The sequence below is a fragment of the Gymnoscopelus microlampas genome (assembly GCF_963454915.1).
Source record: "Gymnoscopelus microlampas genome assembly, chromosome: 12".
NCBI classification, from domain to species: Eukaryota; Metazoa; Chordata; class Actinopteri; order Myctophiformes; family Myctophidae; genus Gymnoscopelus; species Gymnoscopelus microlampas.
Window position 1 is genome coordinate 48,433,648 of NC_139949.1, and position 24,042 is coordinate 48,457,689.

At 41.8% G+C, this 24,042-nt stretch overlaps 1 protein-coding gene across 1 annotated transcript in view; it reads right to left on the reverse strand.

Annotated features, from left to right (window-relative positions):
* Nucleotides 1-11,448: 11,448 nt before the first annotated feature.
* The window catches only part of LOC311056971 (GDNF family receptor alpha-4-like), a 57,050-nt gene continuing 44,456 nt past the window's right edge, over nucleotides 11,449-24,042 (reverse strand). Inside the window, exons 6-8 of the mRNA XM_084073837.1 lie at nucleotides 20,734-20,868; nucleotides 17,390-17,556; nucleotides 11,449-13,531 (exon numbers count right to left, since the gene is read on the reverse strand). Coding sequence (XP_083929963.1) covers nucleotides 13,319-13,531; nucleotides 17,390-17,556; nucleotides 20,734-20,868 — 515 coding nt within the window. The 3' untranslated portion in view covers nucleotides 11,449-13,318. The remainder of the gene's footprint in view (nucleotides 13,532-17,389; nucleotides 17,557-20,733; nucleotides 20,869-24,042) is intronic.

Genomic DNA, 24,042 nt, shown 5'->3' on the forward strand with positions numbered 1-24,042 from the left:
AATCTCAAAATGTTTTGTTCCAGGGACCCCCCCCCCTCAGAAGCAAAGATTGAAGTTAAAAATGTTCGCTTTAAAAACATATATATTCAAAGATTTGCAAAAAAAGATTTGCAAAAAATTAGCAGATGTACTGTACAAGCTCATAGTGCGGCACCGATTGGGTGATTTTTTAATCGGCCAAAGAAATCTTAAAATGACACAGATGCGTTCCCGCTCTTAATGGGTTAAGCAAAGCCATTAATGCATTGCAACTGCTCCCTCTCTCTCTCTCTCTCTCTCTCTCTCTCTCTCTCTCTCTCTCTCTCTCTCTCTCTCTCTCTCTGTGTGTGGTTTGGTAGTTGGCTCACATAGCTCATCTTCCAGGGTAGTCAAAGGAGACGTGGTGGGACCCCCCCGAGACCACCAGCTCTGCTGATGGTGTCTGGGTCTGTCTGGGCCGCATTACTCTGCTGCTCACGTCAGGCAGGCGGCAGGGGCCCGGCTCATTGAAAAGGTAGCGTGCGTGTGTGTGTGTGTGTGTGTGTGTGTGTGTGTGTGTGTGTGTGTGTGTGTGTGTGTGTGTGTGTGTGTGTGTGGTGGGGGGGAACCAGCCAGGTGGGCTGGTGCATGATGGGGGCCCTCAGGTGAGTATTCTCCATCGAGCTCAGCAGATTACTGTGTACTAGGCAGGTAACGATTCACTCAACTCACGATACGATTCGAATCACGATACTAGTTCACAATACCATTTTTCACGATTCCAGACAAATGACCGATTCTTTTTTTTCTTCTCTTACGTCTTCAACAGGGGGTCCGGGACCCCTAGGGGGTCCTCAGAGTTACTACAGGGGGTCCGCCGAATCTTTGTGTGATTTTTACATTAACCACTTCAACCAAGCATCCCTATTCTGAGGAGATCTACAAGCAAAAATAGCAGATCTACAAGCGCACAACGCCTCGCACAACGCCTTGCAGCGCGAGGCGTTGTGTGCTTGTAAATCTGCTATTTTCGGCAAAGTGGTTTGGTATAGGGGGAAAAAAAGAGTGAAAGTACAGAAAGTACATAGTGAAAGGTCAGGTTTACTAAGTATTGTTTAAGAGCATGGTTAAAAAGCTGCCTATGAAATCTATGGAGAAAAAAAAAAAAAAAACGTTGAATACCCCTGTCTTACACAAATCCAGTATTTTCGTCTCTCTTTTTTTCTTCTTTCATTTTTTTTTTCTTCTTTTACAATACTGTGTATCTCTTATCCTCTTAATACAGTAGCAAATGACTGAAATGTTCTTTTTTTTTATCGATTTACAATAAATGCGTTACATGCCTACTGTGTAGGCCTATACAGTGCCGCTTTAGACTCCACAGGGGCTCTACGCCCCTGTGGAGCCTGCTCGCGTGCATGTGTCCCCTGTGCGCGCGCGTGATTTTTTTCGGGTTTCCCGCGGATAAAGTTACTTTTTTTGTTACTTTATTTCGGTTTTAGGGAGACAAGCAGCGCTGCGCAGCCTGCGCTGATGTGAACGCAGTAATGCACGTTATTTTCTGCTGAAGGGAGGGGGCGGAGAGGGGGCTCCTTTGATCGGCGGGTAGGCGGGGCCCCACGCAACCTGAGTGTGCGTGTAGGGAGAAGCGGCCCTGGGCCTATATATTGTTGCTGACGGGCACAAACCTCTTATCTCCATTTTTTTTTTGTGTTTTTCTTTTTCGTAAATTAACGCCCTACTTGATCACACTACAGTGTCACACAAAAGTATCAAAAGTAGCAGATCTACAAGCTAGAAACGCGTTTTGAGCTTGTAGATCTGCTACTTTTGACACTTTTGAATTCTGAAAACATGTTTTGGACATATGAGGTTTCCACCCGACAGAGACGATATGCACTTATGTACTGGTTATTATGAGGCGCTTCCAGGGGCGTCACGGCCATTCACTGTGTGTACGACGCGACACCCTCACTCTCACAGATCCGTGATTTCATACCCCCCACTTTTAAAAAAAATAAAAGATAAAAAGATTTTTTTTGATAATAAATCGATAAAATCAGGCAAAAATAAGAATTAAATAACCTAACCCTAACCCTAAAACCGAAATAAAGTAACCAAAACACGAAAAAAAACTAACAAAATCCGCCCAAAAAACGCAACATTTTGGAAATACAAAATGTGTTTACATTTGACAGTTACAAATGTTTTTCACGATTTTTCAAAAATAGCAGATCTCGGTGCCGCGCTATGAGCTTGTATATCTGCTATTTTTGAATAGCCAAAGTGTAAAATAAGGGGTATAGTCCACCGAAAGTCCATCCCCCCCACCTTCTGAGAGCCTGTGACGTCCCTGGGTGCTTCTGCAGGGCAAATATCACGGTGAATCACGACAAATATCACGTGATGGCGGTGGTGATGCGTGCAGAGATAGATATAAGACCTGCTGACTTCAGGAGCTTCTCCTTGTTCTGCTTTCACAGAGTAAAAATGGCTGATTGTAATTCAAAACCCCTTGAGAAGGTCATCAGCACCGTTATTTATAGGGTTCTATGTACCAAACCTTTCTTCTCTCGCTTTCCCAGACAATCAGAGACTAATAAAGAATTAAATCAAAAATAAATCACTGGTTAACATGGTTCATCATGAGCATCAGTGTGCAATCTGTTGGCATTCTGTGTGTGTGTGTGTGTACTGTATGTTATCTGTATGTACCGTTCTTCACAGCAGGGACACATTCTTATCTTATCTTAATCTAATTCCCTTCACATACAACATGGCTCGTGTCCGTGAAAGGGCATCCTTTATAGCACAGCAGGCTATACATCTATACTGCTATGCTAACACACCTTTATATCTTATCTCAGGTACCATGTTTAAATATTAAAATGTAGATAATTAGTTTTAGTTTTTTTGTTCTCTTGTTTGATCTCCCTTCCCCCTTTGCCCTCCCTCCCTTCCTCTTCTTACCTTTCTTTTTTTTTCTATGGAAATAACGATACGACTTTTTTTACTTCTGTTAACCTGTCACAATAAAGCTATGAATTCTGATTCTGATTCTGATCCTCAGCATCACCAAAGGCACCTGAACATCTTTAACACCTTGAACCCTATATACTAAGTTAATGCCTTAGGTGCCTATACAATGACATATAAAAAACACGGTGAAAGCAGAATTCTGCGTCTACGGGCCGACAGCGTGGAATAAACTCCCATTACACCTAAGACAGGCAGCCTCTGTCCATAGCTTTAAAGCACAGCTCAAGACCTACTTCTTCACTCTTGTTTTTAGCTGATTTTTGCACTTTGAGCTACATTTCATGTCATGAAAGGTGCTATACAAATAAAGTTTATTATTATTATTAAGTTGATGTTTGTCTTTTATCCCAGAATAGATATAGGGCCTATAAGTGTTTAAAACACATAAAAGTAGCAGTATAAGAGCAAGCCAATGATATCGTTGCTGTCGGGCAGAAACCTCTTATCTCCATATTTTAACTTTGTGTGTTTTTTCGTAAAAATTAAAGCCCTGCTTGATCATCACACATCACATCAGCGTCACACAAAAGCATCAAAAGTAGCAGATCTACAAGCTCAAAACGCGGCGCGAAGCGACGCGTTTCGAGCTTGTGGATCTGCTACTTTTGATGCTTTCGAATTTGAATCCTGAAAAGTAACAGTTTTGGACATACAAGGTTTCCACCCCCCGACAGAGACGAAACAGAGCCAAGTCCAACAACACCATTACTCGCTTTATACAAAGATCTGGCAACCCCTCAATGCCATCCACGCTGAGGGTTGCCAGAACTGCCCCTTTTATAAATGGACTTAGATATGAGGTTAATGTGGTTCAAGTGCTTGTTTTTCTCCTCTCTCTCTACAGTTTCTGCTAAACAAGGCTTGACACTGACCTGGCCCGCTCACTTAAATGCTATAAACAAACAGAAATTGGCCTGAAAAAACATCTTTCAGGAGGAGGACTCAGCAAGGAGTCAACAAGGGGAGGTAAATGGATTATTTGTATTATTTGTATAGCACATTTAAACAGCAAGGAAATTCTACTGTTCTTATTGGTGAAAATTGCCAAAAATAGCCGATCTACAAGCTCACATCTTGAGCTTGTATATTGTCAATTTTCACCACACGACCAACGTATAAGACAAAGTAAAAAATTGGGCCCAAGTGCTTAATTTATTTATTCTTCCATTAATAATTATTCCATAATTCGCATTTTAATGATGCTGACAGTCACCTTTTTTAATTTGGCTAACGAAAGTTAGACGACAGTTCTACTTTTAAGATATGCAGCTTCCAATAATAACCCAATTGCCGTTTCAATCTACTTTGACAACAAAGGCCCTTTGACAAAAATGTGTTAAAAAATATTTGGATCGTTTTGGTTTATTTAACCCATTAAGACCGGGAACGCATCTCTGTCATTTTAAGATTTCTTTGGCTATTCAAAAATAGCAGATCTACAAGCTCGTAGATCTGCTATTTTTGAAAAATTGTGAAAATGTGTGCAAATCTTTGAATATATATACTTTTAAAGCGAACGTTTGTAACTCAAATCTTTGCTTCTGGGGGATTCTACAAATGTCTTCTAAATCCTAAGTCTTTAGAACAAACGTATGTTGCTATAATATCAGTGGTTCTCAAGACAACCCAAAATGATATGTATTTGGTCGTGGACCCCCATCTCTAAATACGTTGTTCCAGGGACCCCTCAGAAGGAAAGATTTGAGTTTGGTGTGGTTTTCATGAATACATTAGTGAAAAAACAACAGGTTGTGTCGTCAGGAGTATTCTCATGTACAGATACTGTCCATCCTCATTTTCAATGATTAGTCTGATACTCTGGGGGTCCACCCCTCCCCCCTCCCCCCAACCTGAAAGCAAACAACCCTAATTACATGTCTATCAAACTATAGGGGAGACATTAAAATGTTCACCAAACCATGGAAACGAAAGAGAAAGTGCCGTTTCACACTGGAAACAATGCAACACCAGAGGACAGTCGCAAATATGGAACGTGAAGGTTTTTATGAAGTTGGACAGTTTGTTTGGTCAGCTCATAGATAGATGTGACAACAATGATAAAAAAACAATGTGTCTGAGTGGAAATGAGAATGTCAACAAATCAAGCTGTATCGGCACATCAAGAGAACCTATTATCACTGTTGGCCAGTAACAAGTTACTTTTAATATATTACTGTAATATTATAATTTTACTCTGCCAAAACAGTAATTATTATACCATATTAAAAATGTACATATTACATAATACTCAGCAGGGACGCATGAGGGGGGGGGGGGGTTGAACATACTGAAGTTATCAGGGACTCAGGGATATCCCCCCACTTTTGGGATGAAGAAAAAAGAAAAAAAAAAAACCCCGACATCTACACTTCATGGAGGACATCTTTTGTACCGAATTAACCAAAATAAAGTAACAAAACAAAACCAAAAAGTACACACACGGAACTTCGGTTCTAAAATGCCCTCTGCGTCCCTGATACTCAGGTTTTGTTGGCTGCCTTTTGAGAACATTTTGTTTAAAAGGTCAAGAGAGATTGCTGCTTTATTTTATAGCCTTTTTGGCTGATTGGTGACTCTTATTATTCCCAAAAATGTTATTCAGTTCTCAAAGGAGCTGGCTGAACAGATTGTGTTGTTGTACATCTTTTTTTTTTAAGGTTTGGTGTAGACTAGAGGGGAAAAAAGAGCAGACCAAGTACAGAGCCAAAGGTCAAGTTTACTTAGTATTGAGGGTCTACTCTAAAAGGTTAAAAATGGCTGAAAAGTCTGAAGCTATCCGTGAAATCTATGAAAAAGTTTAATCTGTAGTAGTGGGGGGTCCCAGCTTCATCTCTCTCTCAGCTAAGGGGTCCTTCCTTGGCCTGAAAAACGTTGAAGACCACTGATTTACACCAACTCTCTTTGGTGTAGACCACAGAATGGGGACACTAGGGTCCACGTGTTTTAAAGTTTAAACCACCTGTATGATAATAACACTCTCAATGACAACATTCTAAGCATTCTGTTGTTCCTATAGTCACAGGAAAGCTATAAAATAGGCTATAGGCTGCTAAATGAAATGTGAAGCCTATAGTTGAAGAGAAAGTTGATATCAGTGATATCTTCACAATTCTGTTCAGTTCTAGTTGAACATCAACATCATGCTGGCGACTGTTTTGTATTTGGACATTGAGGCTGGAATGCTTTTGTAACAGACAGACATTCAGTACAGTGGGCTTAATTTGACAGTCTGCCAGATAACTTTATGTTTCAACTGCCTCCCAATTTCTTTTTTTTTTTTTTACCGTGATACGGTCTGACAGACAGATCCCCTGCTTTATGGCACATACAGTCATACACTGTAAATTGTATTAAAATTAATTGGGCTTCACATACCCAGTCGGGGAGAACAGTTATTTATGCATTCCATGATGTTCTATCATTTCTCATTATTGTATGACAGCGTGGGCTCAAAAATAATGCCTGTCCGCTGGCATCACTGTCACGTACGTATAAGAGATACAATCTATAGCTTTGAGAGCTTTACTTGTTTTATGTTTCTCAAATGAGTTCCAGCCCAGAGTCTCTTTCTAGATATTATGGAAAGACAAGATAGTAACACAGTGTAACGTGGAGCGTGGTGAATGGAAACAGTAAATGACTGTAAAATACCACATCACCACTTCATCTCTGTCACATCATCATCTGACAGAGCCCCTCAAAATCACGTTGACCACATTAACCCTACATACAGTACATTGGCTCTTTGATGTATGCCGTATCATTCACTAGCATTTGAATGTCACCGATACGGTTGGTTTTTATTGTTTTCAAAATGGTTTATTTGTGTTTTATCGCTGATTGTTTCATTTGTGCTTCTGAATTATGTGTCTCGTTGTTTATGTCCATGGTTATAATCAGTACAGACATAGCACTTTGATCAGTGACCAGCCTGATCTCACACAATTTAGTATACTTTGCACGGACCCAGTGCACGTCATTCCGTGCATATAGTCGCCTCGAAAACCTCAAAAATCTGTGCATATGTACGGCGAGTCACACGGTGGGCGTAACCGGTTGCAACCCGGAAGCAGATCGAGCAGTCCCCACAACATGATTTACCATTCTGTGCCTTTCGGTATTGTATATAACTCAAAACGGCGGTGAGTATAGGCTCAAGCGAACGTCGCAACGTTCGGGACGGCAACTCGTTTGCTTTAGCTCACTCGGTGGTCCCTCGCGTGGCTCCAGTTTGCTTGAGGCTGTGCGCCTCCGAAATGGTTTAGTCACAATGGGGGAGATGCGAGGCGGCTATGCACGGATTTTCAGGTTTTCCAGTTGTCTATGCACGGAATGACACTCCATGCAATGTATAAGTCGTGTGAGATCGGGTTGCAGCGACAGTTGTTTTTAAAGGTTCTATGACATTCATTTTAACTTTTTTTATTTTTTGTTTTTTGGGGGGTTTATGACCTCAATATCACCCAAAAAAACTGAACTTTGAACATTCAGTGGATTTTCTGTGGTCTGGGGTTTTCTGAATAATTAGGCTGAAAATTAATCTGAGATTGGCCCTTGGATAGTGAAGTCACAGGCCATTAATTCCGCCCACTCCCCTCCCCTATCCTTTCCTTTGGGGGGGGGGCGGAGCAGAGGTGATGATTGACAGGCAAAATCCCTCAACAGCGACACCCGCAGGCAAAGATTTATTTTTTCATTGCAGTTGAAAAGGCTTTAGAAATGTGAGAGAAAAACACCTGCAATGGCTCACTAAAGTGGAATTTTCAGTTAAAACTTTGTATACACATATGAAGGACCGTGACAAAGCCTTTTAATGTGTTATAAAACTGAATGTCATAGAACCTTTAAATAAGCTTTTGGACTTGTAAATTACTGTTGAATTGAAACACTCTTGGAAATCTCCTTGACTCAACTCAAAACATGGGTGATTTTATTCCAGTATTTACAATGGCACATAACAAAACGTTTTGCAGCCCCATGTATGTAACACTCGTAAAACTCAACGTTTTCATCTTTAATACTGTATAATATGTCATCATGATGTATAAAAAAGCTCAGACAATAGAAGAATGAAAATAATGTCTTCAATAATTCACTATGTACACAAAAGCCAGCAGCAGCGGCGGCGAGATTGTTTCAAACTGTGTGGTGATACATACAGTACGTTATACATCCAAGGGATTCTTCCAGTGACATCGTCAATCCCAGTACAATTCTTTTTAACCCTTTAAAACCAGGAAAGCATCAATTTGTGTCATTTTAAGATTTATTTGGCTATTCAAAAATAGCAGCAGATATACAAGTACACCGAGTGCCGCGCTACGAGCTTGTAGATCTGCATTTTTTTTTAAATCGTGACAATTTGTGCAAACCTTGGAATATTTATATTTTTAAAGCAAACATTTTGTAAACTAGTTTGTTCCAGGGGCCCCCCTAGAAGCAAAGATTCACTTTAAAATATATATATTCAAAGATTTGGACAAATGTTCACGATTTTTCTAAAATAGCCAAAGAAATCTTAAAATGACAGAGATGCGTCCCCGGATTAAATGGGTTAATAACTCTCAATAAAAAAATAAAAATAAGATTCAGATGTCTGATCATCTGCACTTGCAAACACACACCTGTGTGACCTCTTCACTCGGTGGAGGAACCAGTCACTACTCTTGTTTAAACCAGTATATAAACCAGTGGGGGATAGTATAGGAACCCCCAGTCATCCATGAGGGGGTTCCAGGGGGTCCCCAGCAAAATGAGGACCAGTTTAAACACTTAATCTATTTCATTTTTCTGCTATTTCTTTGAGTAAATGTTGGCAAATCTTAAGGTCATTACACACCAGCGATTATGCGAATGTACGCAAAATTCTGACTCGTTCCGAATAATTAAAAGACGCTTTTTCGCTTCGCTTTTTCGCTCCATGGAAGCTTGCATTGAATTTATAAGGTTTTAAAAAGAAACGTATTATTCGCATGAAAAAATCGCCCCCGGTGTGTAAGGAGCTTTATGCTGACAAATCTTCTCTCCCTAGGTCCCAGCGGGTCCCTGGGCACAACATCTTTTCAAATTTCGGTGTCCTTGACATGAAAATGTTTGAGAACCACTGTTAACGAATGATTTCCTAACAAGCTTTTTTGTATAATAACACCTAAATGTTTGTGAGATCACATGAAGAAACATTTGCAAGTGGTGTTTGAAACCTTTAAAGACATATTTAGTCATCATCACTGTCCATACTGGACCCCGCGTTAGTCGGCACTGATGCCACCTTGCCCGCCTAAGGGGCCGTTCACACCAAAACACCATAACTATAAAGATATAGATTGAAAAATCTCATTATAACTGAAGTGGATGGGAGAGTCCACAACTATAACGAATACAATGGTGAATGATATAGTTATAGTGCTTGCTATGAACTGCCCTTAAAGTAAGTCTGTCATGGTGAGTGGTGACAGGGGACATGAGACCATCTTGGTGGAGTGATGAGAAGAATAAAGTATTTATGTAATTATAAGCATAGAGCTATTTGATTTGACTACATCATTACAACAGCTCATTTTCTTGTCATCATCGAGATTGGAACTCAGGCATGGGAGACCGAGACAAGTGCTTTCTGACCACGGAAGATATCGCTGCTGTACGGCAGAAACCTTGTATCTCCATATCTTAACCCCCCCCCCCGTAAATTAATGCCCTACTACACAAGTCTCACAGAACCTGGCGTGTGCCAGATTTTGTGAGAGAAACAAGCAACCAGCGTCATGTCGTTCTGCGCGAGCGGTAGCTTATGCGGGACATTCAGCACATGTTTGAGTATCATGAGACTCCACGATGAGTAGTAGGAGAAAAAAACAGACTTTGCATCTGTTAAAATAGGCGCTTTTCACTCTTACACACGTCTTCCATTATGCCGCTGCAAGGGGTCTGCAGAATGGACAACAGAGCCATATCTGGAAATATTCAACGTTCCTTTGCATGTTGGTGAGTGATTAGCGACACATCAAACATACAACCTAAAATGACCGGAACTCTCCTTTAACAATAGCTTGTGATAACTACTTTGGATCTACGTTGGATCAATTGGAGCACAGGTTCTTTTTTGAATTTCCTGAAAAGTAACTGTTTTGGACACGTTTGGATACAAGGTTTCCACCCGACAGCAACACTATTAAACTTTCAGCCAGGGTTCTGTTACATCCAAACCCCCCGCCTTGACCCCCCTCCCCACAGGGAACCTTGTCATTCAGTTCACAGAATCAAACGTAACCACCTGGATTTGTTGGAACCCGGGTCTCTCCCGCCATGGGAAATCAAACATCTGAGGTGAATCCCCCCCCCCCCCCCGCCCAACACACACACACACACACACACACACACACACACACACACACACACACACACACACACACACACACACACACACACACACACACACACACACACACACACCTGGCAAAGAGAGAAATGAGTTCTTCAGGCAGGTCTACTGAGCTACTAACAGTACAGTGGTAGAAGATCCCTGAACCGTGATAATAACCTGGCACCAGAATCTATCCAAATACAAACAACATCAGCCCTGATTCAACAGTGGAGCGGCTCTTTCATTTGAAACCAATACCGATACCATTATTCCCAGTGGCGGACATGTAACAAAGTACATTTACTTGAGTACTGTACTTAAGTAAAACAATTTGAGTATCTGTACTTTACTTGAGTATTTTGTATTTTGGAAGCTTTTGACCTTCACTCTACTACATTCGAGGCAAATATTGTACTTTTGCCCAAACTTATACAAAAATACTTCCACTCCACCGGAGGCCTATTTATTTATTTTTTAAGTGAAAACAGCCGATCTTCAAGCTCACAACGTATAGCGATGAAAAATAACGTCACAAATTTGACTAAGCAACTTTGAGTAATATTTGACCAGGAATATCTCTATACTCTGACTCAAGTACTGGAGTACTTTGTCCCACCACTGCACATCCCTGATAATAACATAATCCATCCAAACACAAAGCATCATCTCTGAAACAACAGAACAGTGTCATCAGGTCTTTTTCATTTTAAACCAACCGGTATGATAAGATTATCCCACACACACACACACACACACACAACGCTCAAAGTAGACAAGGTCGTTCCCCTCGCCGACTTCAGATTGCACCTTTCTGTAGCCCCCCCCCTACCCTTCCCCCCGCCCCAAGCAATTCCACCAGAAAATGAGCCATAAAAGGGCAAAAAAATTATTAACCCATTAAGACCGGGAACTCATCTCTGCCATTTTTTGATTTTACATTTCTTCGGCTATTCAAAAATAGCATATCTACAAGCTTGTAGTGCGACACCGAGTGCCGTGCTACGAGCTTGTACATCTGCTATTTTTGAAAAATCGTGAAAACGTGTAAAATGAATATTTTTAACTCAAATCTTTGCTTCTGGGGGGGGGGGTCCCTGGAACAAAATATATTGAGATGGGGGTCTGCGGCCAAATACATATCATATTGGGTGTCCTTCACATGAAAAGAGTTTGAGAACCACTGATTGTAGCAACGTACGTTTATTTTATCCCCCCAGAAGCAAAGATTTGAGTTACAAATGTTTGCTTTAAAAAACATATATATTCAAAGATTTGCAAAATGTTCAAGACTTTTCCAACAGCAGATCTGCTATTTTTGAATAGCCAAAGACATCTTAAACACGACACAAATGCGTTCCCGACCTTAATGGGTTAACATCAGCAGAAGATACTGTACATCAGACAGAGAGAGAGAGAGAGAGAGAGAAAGGCTCGATATGCTGCTCAATGATCAGAATAGCCAGCAGGCTTCTCTCTCGTCGACGGTGTGTGTCTCACAGATTTCCACGTATCCCTCCTTATCTCCGAGGCTTCTCTTCCATTACATATACATGAAAGGGGAGGGTAGCTGAAAAGATAGAAAAGTAAGAAAGGCAGACAGCAGTAAATTGGCTATTCTCTCCCCTGTGCAAACTTACCAAACTCCCCCTGCCTGCCTGCCTGCCTGCCTGCCGAAGCCATTGCTTTTTTATTTTTTTCTCCTACCCCCTTTGCTTTTATTGCTTATGTAGCTTTTCCTTTCGCTTGTCATTGCTTCAGTGGAAATTGATCTAATTACTTTCGCACCGTGGCTGAATTCTCAGCCACTCCCCAGGGTGGGGAAGAGAACCGAAACCCATCTCACTTCAACGTGAACAGTGGTGGAAAAAAGTACTCAAATGGTTTACTTAAGTAAAAGTATCAATACTGCAATGTAAGAAGTATACTCTGTTACAAGTAAAAGTCTGGTGTTCAAAATGTACTCGCGTAAAAGTACAAAGATATTGGTGTCAAAACACACTTGAAGTACCAAAAGTAAAAGTACTGAAATGTTTGAAAATAGCGGATCTACAAGCTCACCGATCGGCTATTTTCAAATAGCCTATGTATAAAATAGTGGCTAAAGTGGTTAATGTGCGTTTAAAATATGATCATTTACATCTGCAATTAAGTAACTAGTAACTAAAGTTTTCAAATAATTGCAGTCGAGTAAAAGCACAATATTTGCCTCTGAGATGTAGCGGAGTAGTATTGTAAATTGTACAGTACTTAAGTAAATGTACTTTCCACCACTGAACGTGAGTTACAAAACAGGGGAAGGAAAAGAAAGGGAGAAAAAAAAGCTCACATGTCAGGCATGGGCGCATGCAGTAGCGGTAGTGGTGGTAGCAGAGCTAGCTGCTCGCGTGTTGATTTCCATGAGGAGTGTTCTGTTAGGTGTGTGTAGAGAGAGAGAGAGAGAGAACGTGTGGCCTCGGGGGCTTGAGTGAGCGATCCTGTCAAAAACAACACATTAAAGTTGAAGGAGAGGCAGTTCCCTAGATAGACTATTCACCAATTCAAGCGATTATCAATTCATCCGCAGAGCCATGTATCATCGGGCGTATCTCGAGCCTCGAGGCGCCCGCGTCCTCGACGAGGATATTACGGGCGGGCCAGATGGGACCGCCGTACCGCCCACGTGCCGCGCATATCGACGAGGCCGGAGGGATAGCGTGTGTGTGCGAGAGCAGGAAAAAAAAAGAAAAAGTGACAGACGAGATTACTACAGCGAGATTAACGAAAGAAAGCAAAAGGGTTTACAAAGCCAGCGGGTGTAATTTCCGTTTCTTCCTTTGTTTTTTGCAATTGTCCTCCGACTGTCCCAGTGCTGTAGTGAAGGTGGTGGGTGGTGGTGACGGAGGTGGTATAGCCGAGTGTATGGGGTGGGTGGAGGGTGGCGGTGTTGGTGGTCTGGAAGGTGGTACTGAAGGTGTGAAGGTGTCAGTAGCCCCAACACTCCAAGCCTGGGCTAACCAGAGGTAATAGCATTAGCGGTAGCATGGGCAGCGCGCCGCGGTTGGCCGTTCCCCGATGGCTGCCTTTGGCCACCGGTTCCACGCTGTTGTCCTTTTCGGAATACGGCGGAATAACGTTGAATTCCTGGCTGTCCTCACCCATTTCGTCCTCGTCGTTGTCTTCCTCGCTTTCCTCCATCTGGAAAAGAGAGGGGGGACATGGGGGAATAATAATTCAGGGTTTTGTCCTCAGAAAGGTTCCTAAGTGATCTTGGAGAGAACAACCAAATGTACAATACGCCAGTGGTTCTCAAAGTGGAGGTCCAGAAACCTTCAGGGTTCCTTAAGGAGGTTCCAAAGCCATAAAAGGAAAAAAAAAAACATTAACACTGGGAAACGCATCATTTTTGTATTTCTTTGGGTATTCAAAAATAGCAGATCTACAAGCTCATAGCGCGGCACCGAGTGCCGGGCTATGAGCTTGTATATCTGCTATTTTTTTTAAAATCGTGAAAATGTGTGCAAATCTTTGAATATATGTATTATTTTAAAGCAAACATTTTTAACTCAAATCTTTGCTTCTGGGGGGTCCCTGGAACAAAATATTTTGAGATGGGGTCCGCGGCCAATACTTACTAATTTTGGGTGGTCCTTGACATGAAAAAGTTTGAGCACCACTGATTATAGCAACGTAAGTTTAAAAAAAAAACTGTTTTAGGATTTAGAAGACATTTGTAGAATCCCCCCAGAAGCCAGAGACCTTCAGGGTTCCTTAAGGAGGTTCCAAATTGAGCCTTACAGGTCTGTAACTCTGAGAGATGTACACATTTTGTACACTTTTGAACTCAATTAATACGTGGTGGCTGGTGAGGACTTGTCATGTGACTGCTATAGGGGTTAAGTGCCTCGCTCAGGGACACGTATGACGCGTATAGACTGGGACAGTGGAGGGCTGAACCCGGCAACCTTTAATTCCCACACGGCCTCTCTACTCTACTCTACCCACTCAGCTACAGCTGCCTCTCACATGAGATGATGGCCTCAGTAGCTGAGTGGGTAGAGTAGAGTAGAGTGGGGCCGCCTGGGAAACAGAAGGTCCTCGGGTCACAAAAATTCAGAGAAAACGGCAGGGACGGGCAGTGACACTCATGTATCTGATCTAAAGCAACCTATTTTCGGCATGGCCCTTTCAAATGTCCCTAAGCTTGCGTCACGTTGCTCTGTGGTAGTGGTGGTGGAACGAACTGCTCATTGGCTGAAGGGGTTGTCAGTCAATGGTATTACTCCCGCCCACAGCCAAATAGCCAAATAGGAGTTCATGCCAGACCAACTCCTGAAATCAGATGGAAATGAGATTTCCGGAGGGGGGGTTTACCAGGCTAGGGGTGACTAATCGAGGGGTGAACTATCCCTTTAATAGCCAACGCCCCCCAAGGACCCCTGGGGGTACCCCGGACCCCACTTTGAGAACCAATGCAGTGTAAAGAATGCCTTTTGGGACTTTTCTTTTTGTCAGAATCAGCCACTTTCACTTCTCCCTCTGTTTGCTGCTGACATTAGAATGTGTAATCACAGCTAATTTCACAGTCATGTATTTTAATGAGAGGATTCTACATGTAGCATTTTAACCCATTCAGACCCGGGAACGCTGATGGAGGGGAAAAGGAATAACGTGTTCCTTCCACGCGCCACTGTACGTCCTACCGGGGAAACTCCCCCCTGTCAGGTGATAAGAAGCGGCTTGCTAGCTCTCATGCATTGAAGGAGGCATGATGAGCTCGGCTCTCCCTAGGCTGGCAGAGGGAGTGTAGCGCCCAGGATTATTGGGTGAAAAAAAATGGGTTACAAAATCGTGGGATAAAAAAAAAAAAAGACCGGGAACGCGTCTGTCATTTTAGATTTCTTTGGCTATTCAGAAATAGTAGATATACAAGCTGAGTGCCGCGCTATGAGCTTGTAGATCTGCTATTTTTGAAAAATCGTGAAAATGTGTGCACATTTTTGCATATGTATATTTTTTAAGCGAACATTTGTAACTCAAATCTTTGCGTCTGGGGGGTCCCTGGAACAACATATTTTGCAAATGTTCGCTTTGTAAAAATTTTCACGATTTTTCAAAACAAAACAGATCTACAAGCTCATAGAGTGCCGCACTCTCTATGAGCTTGTAGATCTGCTATTTTTGAATATAGCCAAAAGAAATTTGAAGTGACACAGATGCGTTCCCGGGCTTAACGGGTTAAAATGGAAGGTGGACCAAAAAAAACAAAAACGATTAAAGTGATATCTCTGAATTAAAATACAGGATGCAGCACGCAGCTTACCACTGTGAGGAGGTGATGTGGGTAAACTGTGCAGGATTGTGGGATTGGATAGGAGGAGAGGAGAGGAGAGATAGGAGGGAATGAGGGGGGGATTAGGAGGACAGCGAGGAAAAACGAAGGGTGGGGGATAGGGGAGCCAGTCAGTATGAGTGTGAATAAATGAATATTAACCCGGAACGGCTGATTCTAATTCTGGCCGATACCTACGGTTATAATCCTGAACCCCATATTGAGAGATATGGGCGAGTGAGGGGGAGAGAGAGAGAGAGAGAGAGAGAGAGAGAGAGAGAGAGAGAGAGAGAGAGAGAGAGATAGATAGAGAGAGAGAGTGTAATGATGTTGGCCTCGTGTTGACTCAGATCTCATGTTTCTCAGGAAAGACGCTACTTGGGTTTATTATTATTTTTAATGAGATTTGCAAACCAGCCGCAAATAGCAGATCTACGAGCTCTCTGGTATACTGTAGATCGGCTATTTTCGTGCGAAGCAAACCGAGGTTACATATAGGGCTGAGGGAACGTATAGGCATGAACCCATGTCCTCTATATCAATTGGTTCTCGAAGTGGGGTTAGGGGACCCCTGGAGTCCTGGGGGGGGGGGCGGGGTACTAGGGGGTCCCCAGCTAAATTAGTTAATAAAGCGTCACAATGATTTGAGCACCTTTATCCATTTATACTTTGGCTATTCAAAAATAGCAGATTTACAAGCTCATATGAGCTTGTAAATCTGCCATTTTTGAAAAAACTTCTTTGAATGTATTTTTTTTAAGAGAACATTTGTAACTCAAGTCTTGGCTTCTGGGGGTCCCTGGAACAAAGTATTTTGAGATGGGGGTCCGCGGCCATATACATATCCTTTTGGGGGTCCTTGACATGAAAAAGTTTGAGAAACTAGAACCACTGCTCTATATTGTACATAGTTGAAATTTGTTTTGCTCTATTTTGTATCTCTTCTCTTTGACAACTTGCTGTGTAAATATGTTTTTTCTTTCATGTTCACACATTCCTCATAACTGCACAAACACACCCGGAAAAAAGGAGGAATTCATTAGCGACAACACAACTGACAAATCACAGCCTGCTCTCCTTTCAACAGAGAGAGAACAGAGAGAGAGAGAGAGAACAGAGAGAGAGAGAGAAAGAGAAAGAGAGAGAGAGAGAGAGAGAGAGAGAGAGAGAGAGAGAGAGAGAGAGAGAGAGAGAGAGAGAGAGAGAGAGAGAGAGAGAGAGAGAGAGAGAGAGAGAGAGAGAATGCATACACCAGTGCTTCTCAAAGTGGGGTCCGGGCAGTGGTGGAAAAAGTACCAATATTGCAATGTAGAAGTACTCTGTTACAAGTAAAAGTCCCGAATTAAAAATGTACTTGAGTAAAAGTACAAAGGTATTGGTACTGTATCAAAATTACTTCTACTCCACTACTGAGATGTAGTGGAGTAGAAGTAAAAGTATAGACAAGTGGAAATACTCCAGTAAAGTGAAAGTGGCTAAAAATTTTACTTAAGTACAGTACTTGAGTAAATATACTTAGTTACTTTACACAACTGGGTCCGGGGACCCCCAGCGGTCCTTGGGGGGGGATTCCAGGGGGTCCCCACTAGTAAAATGTATTAATACAGCACCACATTTTAACCACTTTATCCATCTATAAGATGGCTATTAAAAAATAGTGTCACTTCCATGCCGCGCTACAAGCTTCATGTACATCTGCTAGTTTAAGATCCCCCTCAACTTACACTGTTCAGATGTGTCAGGGTGTCGTCTCTGCCAGGGGGGGGGTTGTCTCTCTCCTGGTACACCTGGGGCGAGGGCCGCGAGGCCGGCGGCGGTACGGGCGTGCTGCTCCCCCCCGCGGGGTGAGGCGGCGACGCCGAGGCGCTGCCCATGGAGCTGATGGCGTTGCCTAGCAGAAAAAAAAGAGATGAAAAAAAGCAACAGACGCCCCATCGTCATCATCCACCAGTATAAATTGATATCATCATTCATCCTTGAGGCGGCCACATCAAACATCATCAATCACGTATATGGCCATAATTAGAGTCGCCAGCACAGTAAAGCTGCTGCCAATTAGGTTCATAAATTGCCTGACTGACAGAAGGGGGGGGGGCCTTGCCAAGGAAAATGCCACTTTAACCCATTAAGACCGGGAACGCATCTGTGTTATTTATTTCTATTTCTTTGGCTATACAAAAATAGCAGATATACAAGCTCATAGATCTTTTTTTTTATCGTGGAAAATCTGTGCAAATCTTCTGAATATATAAATAAATCTGAATATATATACTTATATAATATATTTATTTATTTTTAAACGATTTTTCAAAACATTTTAGATCTACAAGCTCTTAGCGCGGCAACCTAAGAGATTGTATATCTGCTATTTTGTTAATAGCCCGAAGAAATCTTAAAATGACACAGATGTATTTCTCCCGGTCTTTATGGGTTAACTGGAGACCGCCTGAGGTTTGACAGCTACCTGGTGACATGCTGAATAGCTGCTGGTTGCCAGGCCTGATTGACTCCGTGATTACAAGTTCAGTGACTGGGTAAAAGTTCTTGGTGTTAAATTACCCAAGGCGAGTCAATTTTTATTTAATAAGCACTTTGAGAATGATCTTTATCGCAAGGTGTTGCTACAGCAACAGCATCATTTTTTTGGGTATTTGACTGACATGGTTGTCTTAAACAAGTACACAGCAGTCTAGAGAATAAGCTTCAATTTATAAATCACAACAATCCAGTGATAAGGAGTTCAAGGCTTATACTGAATTTCTGGGGCCGAGTGTTTTGTGTTTTTTATTGTCAGCGCACTGGAACAATAAACTTTACTGGAAATGTAACAATTTTAAATTTAAAAACACAAATACAACCATTTCTAAATGAGCCCAAGCATCTTTTTCTACATTATATTAATTGATTGATTGATTGAATATTTTATTACACAGAAATGTAAAAACAGCACGAGTAGAGTCAAACACTTTGTCTAAAAGGATCACCAAAAAAGTCCTTGCGGTCTTGTTTCCATTGGGGTTCTAGGTATTCAATTCATCAACATATAAAATAGCACCAAACATTCAATATCATCACAAATATAAAACACTGTATGTATAGAGTAGGAAAAAAGGGGGGGGGGGGGTAAAGAAAAGGGGGGAGGGGGTGGACTGGTGGGGGTATTCTGTAAAAAAATATATCCACAAGTTTCCTAGGGGGCGTTGTGGGCATCACTTTGATCCAATGAAATCCAATGAAATCGACAGGAAGTGATGCCCACAACGCCGTAGGAAACTTGTGGATATATATAGAGAGAACAGGAAGAGAACAGACTAGAACATTCGCTCATGATTCCGCGCTCGGGTCAGAGATAATTGACCCGAGACAGACAACCATTAGAGACATATCTATGGAAAACAACACAGATGTGGTTCATCTTCGGCACATCGGTTCCCGTTACTGTTGCGTAACCACACTAAATAAAAACCGAACCAAACTGTTGGGTAGCCTATGTTCTGTTGAGATGGAAACTAGGAGTGAAAGCCCTAACTGGTTACAGTGAGAACCAGGATGCCTTGAAAGTCACCCTGACCTAATAAATAATCCCTTGTGTCACTATATGTGTCAAAAACACTGTGATTGATTAAATAAACATGCCTGGGGATATTGTGTGTGTGTGTTATTACGGGAGAGGGTATAAAAGCATAGCTACTCAGAAAGTTCTGGAAAACCAGGAGGAGACTCCAGAACGGAACCAGGTATTTAACCCATTAAAGGTATAGTTCACCCCCAAAATGACGATTAGTCACCCCATGGAGACTTGAATTCGTGGATATTTTTTTGTTTTTGTCTCATTCCTAAGACAATAATTTGATGGCCGGCAGCGGTTCCGGTAGGAGACACAAAGAGTCTCCTTTGTGTCTCCTACCGGAACCGCTGCTCAACACGCAAGCACAAAAAAAAGTTTTGTGCTTATAGATCGGCTGCGATTATCTCAGATGATTGCGATTGTGACAGGCCTACTAACTGGTCATACCAAAGACTGTAAAAATGGGACCCAATGCCTCCCTTCTTGGCACTCAGCATTAAGGGTTGGACATGACGCAGAGACTGGGGAAGTCTCTGCGTCATGTCCAGGGGGTGTACTTATACATCAAGCTGTCTCACACATTACAGAAACAGAAGATAGGCTCCTGACCCTATGGGCGACATGGCTCAGCCAGGCTTACTGCTATGGATATCTATTAGCTGCAGTAAGTGATGATAGTCAGTACTCACAGAGACAGACATTATTGGTGAATAATTGTTGTGTGTTTCCTTTAAGCCTAAATGTCAGACTGCACCTTGTGCCGTTTACATTCCTGACTAATAAGTATTCAATCAATCCATCAAACATGTGTAGGGCTGTCACAATTACACATTTAAGTTGACGATTAATTGTCACTCAAATAATCGCAATTAACTGTTTAATTGTGTGTTTGGCCATTGAACATTATTGGAACATATGAAGCCATTTAGGCTTTGTAATCAAAATTTGCACAGGACAGATATGACAAATAACTGAAACATACATAGAAAATAATTACATATTTAATGATTTTATTCGTGACGCGTTGTAAGCTTGTAGATCAGCTATTTCTGTTTTTTTTTTAAATGTGAACATTTTTCAACATGGAAACGATTATGACGATAATTGCGGATATCTCAAATAATTGCGATTAGACGATTATGTAATAATTGTGACAAGCCTAAACATCTGGAGGAAGTGTGCTGTACTCACTAGGGGTGGGACGATATATCGACATCGCGATATATCGCGATACTTTCTCCCGCGATAAATAATCGATATACTGCCGGAAAAAATCGATATTAAAAAAAAGAAGAAAAAAAAACTCTGTATTTGTGTAATGATGATTTTGAACTGTTTGGTGCTATTTTATGTGTTTATGAATTGAATACAAGGACTATCGTGATATATCGTTGGTGAAATTTCATGCAATATATAGTGATATTATTGTTATCGAGGGCCTAATATCGCCACAGATATCGTATTGTGAGATACCCGTATCGTCCCACCCCTAATACTCACGCAGACAGACGTTGTTGGTGAACATCTGGAGGATGCGCTGACAGCCCTGCCACTCGTTGCCGCTGCCCTCACAGCTGCACCACTGAGACACGTCCATGCTGCTGTTACTGACGTAGTTGGGGGTCATGATGGTGCCTGCAGGGGTTCAGGAAGAGACAGACAGACCCACTGAGACCCGGTTTCGACACGACGGGACACATATCTAGACCATTGGTTCTCAAAGTGAGGTCCCAGGGGGTCCCAGGGGTCCTTGAGGGAGTTCCAGGGGGTCCCCCAATGATAGATAGTTAGGAACCAAATTGACCCTTATGGGTCTGTAACTCAGAGAGTGTACAACTGGAACCAAATGGACCCTAGCGGGTCCATTTGGTTCCATTTGTACTGTACACTCTCAGAGTTAAATTAACATTGATTTTACAATATAAATTGGGGTCCAAGAGATAGAAATGCCATTAAATGAGGGTCCGTAGCTTAATGCATGTCAAACTGTTGGTCCCGTAAAAATCTTTTCATATGGGGGTCCCTGGCATTTCTTTTCAAATCGGGGTCCACGGGCTAATAAGTGTCAATTTGGGGGTCCTTGACATGAAAAGGTTTGAGAACCACTGATCTAGACAGCACTGCTACAAACTTCTACTCTGGCTGACAACGTTTAACGTTAATATTTCACTACATAGCAATCATTGCTAAAGGGTGTTTGTTCAGTAACAGTGGTCTCCATGTCTCCTCCAGCTCTTTAATGAGCAGAAAATGCATTTTCAGGTCAGGATACGGTATCCTGACCTTGAAAATGCATTTCAGTTCTAATGTTGTCTGCTTACCTTCTTTGTCTCATCAATAATTGGTATCCTGGATACCAATTGATGAGACAAAGAAGTAAGCAGACAACATTAGAACTGAAACAACATAAATGTGAAGTTTATAAGTGGGTGCTCACTCCTTAAATTGGCAACCTACCTGAACATGTTTTTTTTCTGTTTATTAAATACCTGGAGAGACAGGGAGACCCCTGTTACTGAACAAACACTCAATAGCAATGCTTATTATCAGAATATAGAGCTTTAAAGCTTTAACAAAAACTTGGGTTCAGAGTGAAATACTAGCGGACCTAGCAAAGAGCCCTGGGAGACACCGGTCAACTAAATGTATAGATAAAAAGATAAAAAATACAAAAACTTTCTAGCACAATCAGTTCTTTAGGCTTTTTAAAAATAGCTGATCTACAAGCTCACAACGCGCTGTGAGCTTGTAGATCAGCTATCTTAAAAAATCTGATCTGCTATTTTCAAACATTTTAGTACTTTTACTTTTGGTACTTTAAGTACATTTTGATACCCATACTTTAGTACTTTTACTCTAGAACATTTTTATTTTTGTTTTCTTGTAACAGAGTATTTCTACATTGCAGTATTGATATTTTTAATTAAGTAAAACATTTGAGTACTTTTCTCCACCACTGACTGCCACAAACTCCTACTGGCTGAGAACTGTTAACGTAATATTTCACTTTGAGGCTGCGTTCTTCAAATCAACTTTAACCCTATAGCACCCCTATTCTGGGGTCTAACTTTAACCCTAGCACCCCTATTCTGGGGTCTAACTTTAACCCTATAGCACCCCTATTCTGGGGTCTAACTTTAACCCTATAGTACCCCTATTCTGGGGGAAGTAGTCTGGGAGACTTCGCCTCAGAGCCTGGACAGCAGGGGCGCGGCCACTGCGTTCTGATTCAAATCAACAGCCAATGAAGAAAAGGGGGCGGGATCCACATGCAGTGGGTGCTGCATGTAAATAGGAGCGACGGGAAGCAATTTCTCCTTGAGAAATTGCGGCCGCCATTGTTGTGTACTGCTGTTTGCCTCTCGGCGGACTGTTTAGACGAGTTGCACAGCTCTCAGACCGGTAAGAGGCGTGTCCGCTCAGATTCTGGGCGTAAGTTTACATCCCGTCCACAAATACCAGGGCTCTGGCCCAGAAGTTTCCTCGCCCCTCCCGTTTGTATGCGAGAGCTGGCGAAAACTTCTGGGAACTCAGATTAGGGCCGAAGAGATTTGGTGTAGAGAGAAATACTAGCGGGCCTTAGTATAGAGCCCTGGGGGACAACTATTTATAGTGTTTTTAAAAAGTTGTTAACTTTCCAGCACAATCAGTTCTTTAAAAGTTTATGTGTGCTGCGAGTCCAAAATGTCTGTAGCCGTGGGGGTTCTACTGTCTCCCCCCCAAAGGGGTAAGTGTTGATCAAAAATAACAGGCCAAAACTTTCTGTTTACAAAAAGGTAGCATCTAGAGGAAAATCACATAAATAACAACTGGACATTTTTGGAAATACCTGTCTAGATGCCCCAGAGCGGTAAATGTTTGGGGTTTGACGTTTTGATAACCTCCTGCAGAGAGCGATGTGTGCGTTAGAAAAGGGAAGATTTCCTGACCGAAAAACCAAAATGTTCCTGCAAGTCCTCTCTGCTGATAAATCTACTCTCAAACTGAGTTGTTAACCAATTTAGACCGGGAAATAATCTGTGTCATTTTTGATTTCTTTGGCTATTCAAAAATAGCAGATCTGAAAGCTCATAGCGCGGCACCGAGTGCCGCGCTACGAGCTTGTAGATCTGCTATTTTTGAAAAAAAATTGGAACATTTGTGCAAATCTTTGATAATATATATTTTTTAAGTGAACATTTGTAACTCAAATCTTTGCTTCTGGGGGATTCTACAAATGTCTTCTAAATCCTACAGATTTTTGAAAAACGTATGTTTCTATATCAGTGGTTCTCAAACTTTTTCATGTCAAGGACCCCCAAAATTATACTGCGGACCCCCCATCTCAGAATATGTTGTAATAGGGACCCCCAGAAGCAAATATTTGAGTAAAAAATGTTCCCTTTAAAAATATATATATATTCAAATATTTGCACACATTTGAACGATTTTTCAAAAATAGCCAAAGAAATGTTAAAATAACACAGATGCGTTCCCGGATTGAATGGGTTAACAGATAATAGAAATGAGTTTTTTATTTATGCTTTTCTTCTCTTTATCTCCTTTGTTTGTCTTTTCTTCTTCTCGTCGCTGCATGTGAGTAATGCGCCGAGTCACACTAAGCCAATAAACAGCTTCTGATGCCGAGGTGAATAACGCTTCCATAGCAACCGCCGTCAACCGTCAATCAATCTCTCTCTCTTTCTCAGTGTTCCTTTTGATTGCGATTCCCTTTTCACTCCACCTGTCATTCTCTCTCTCTCTGTCTCTGTCTCTCCCTCTTTCTCACTATCTTACTCTATCTCCCTCACTTCCCTTCTCCCTCTCCTT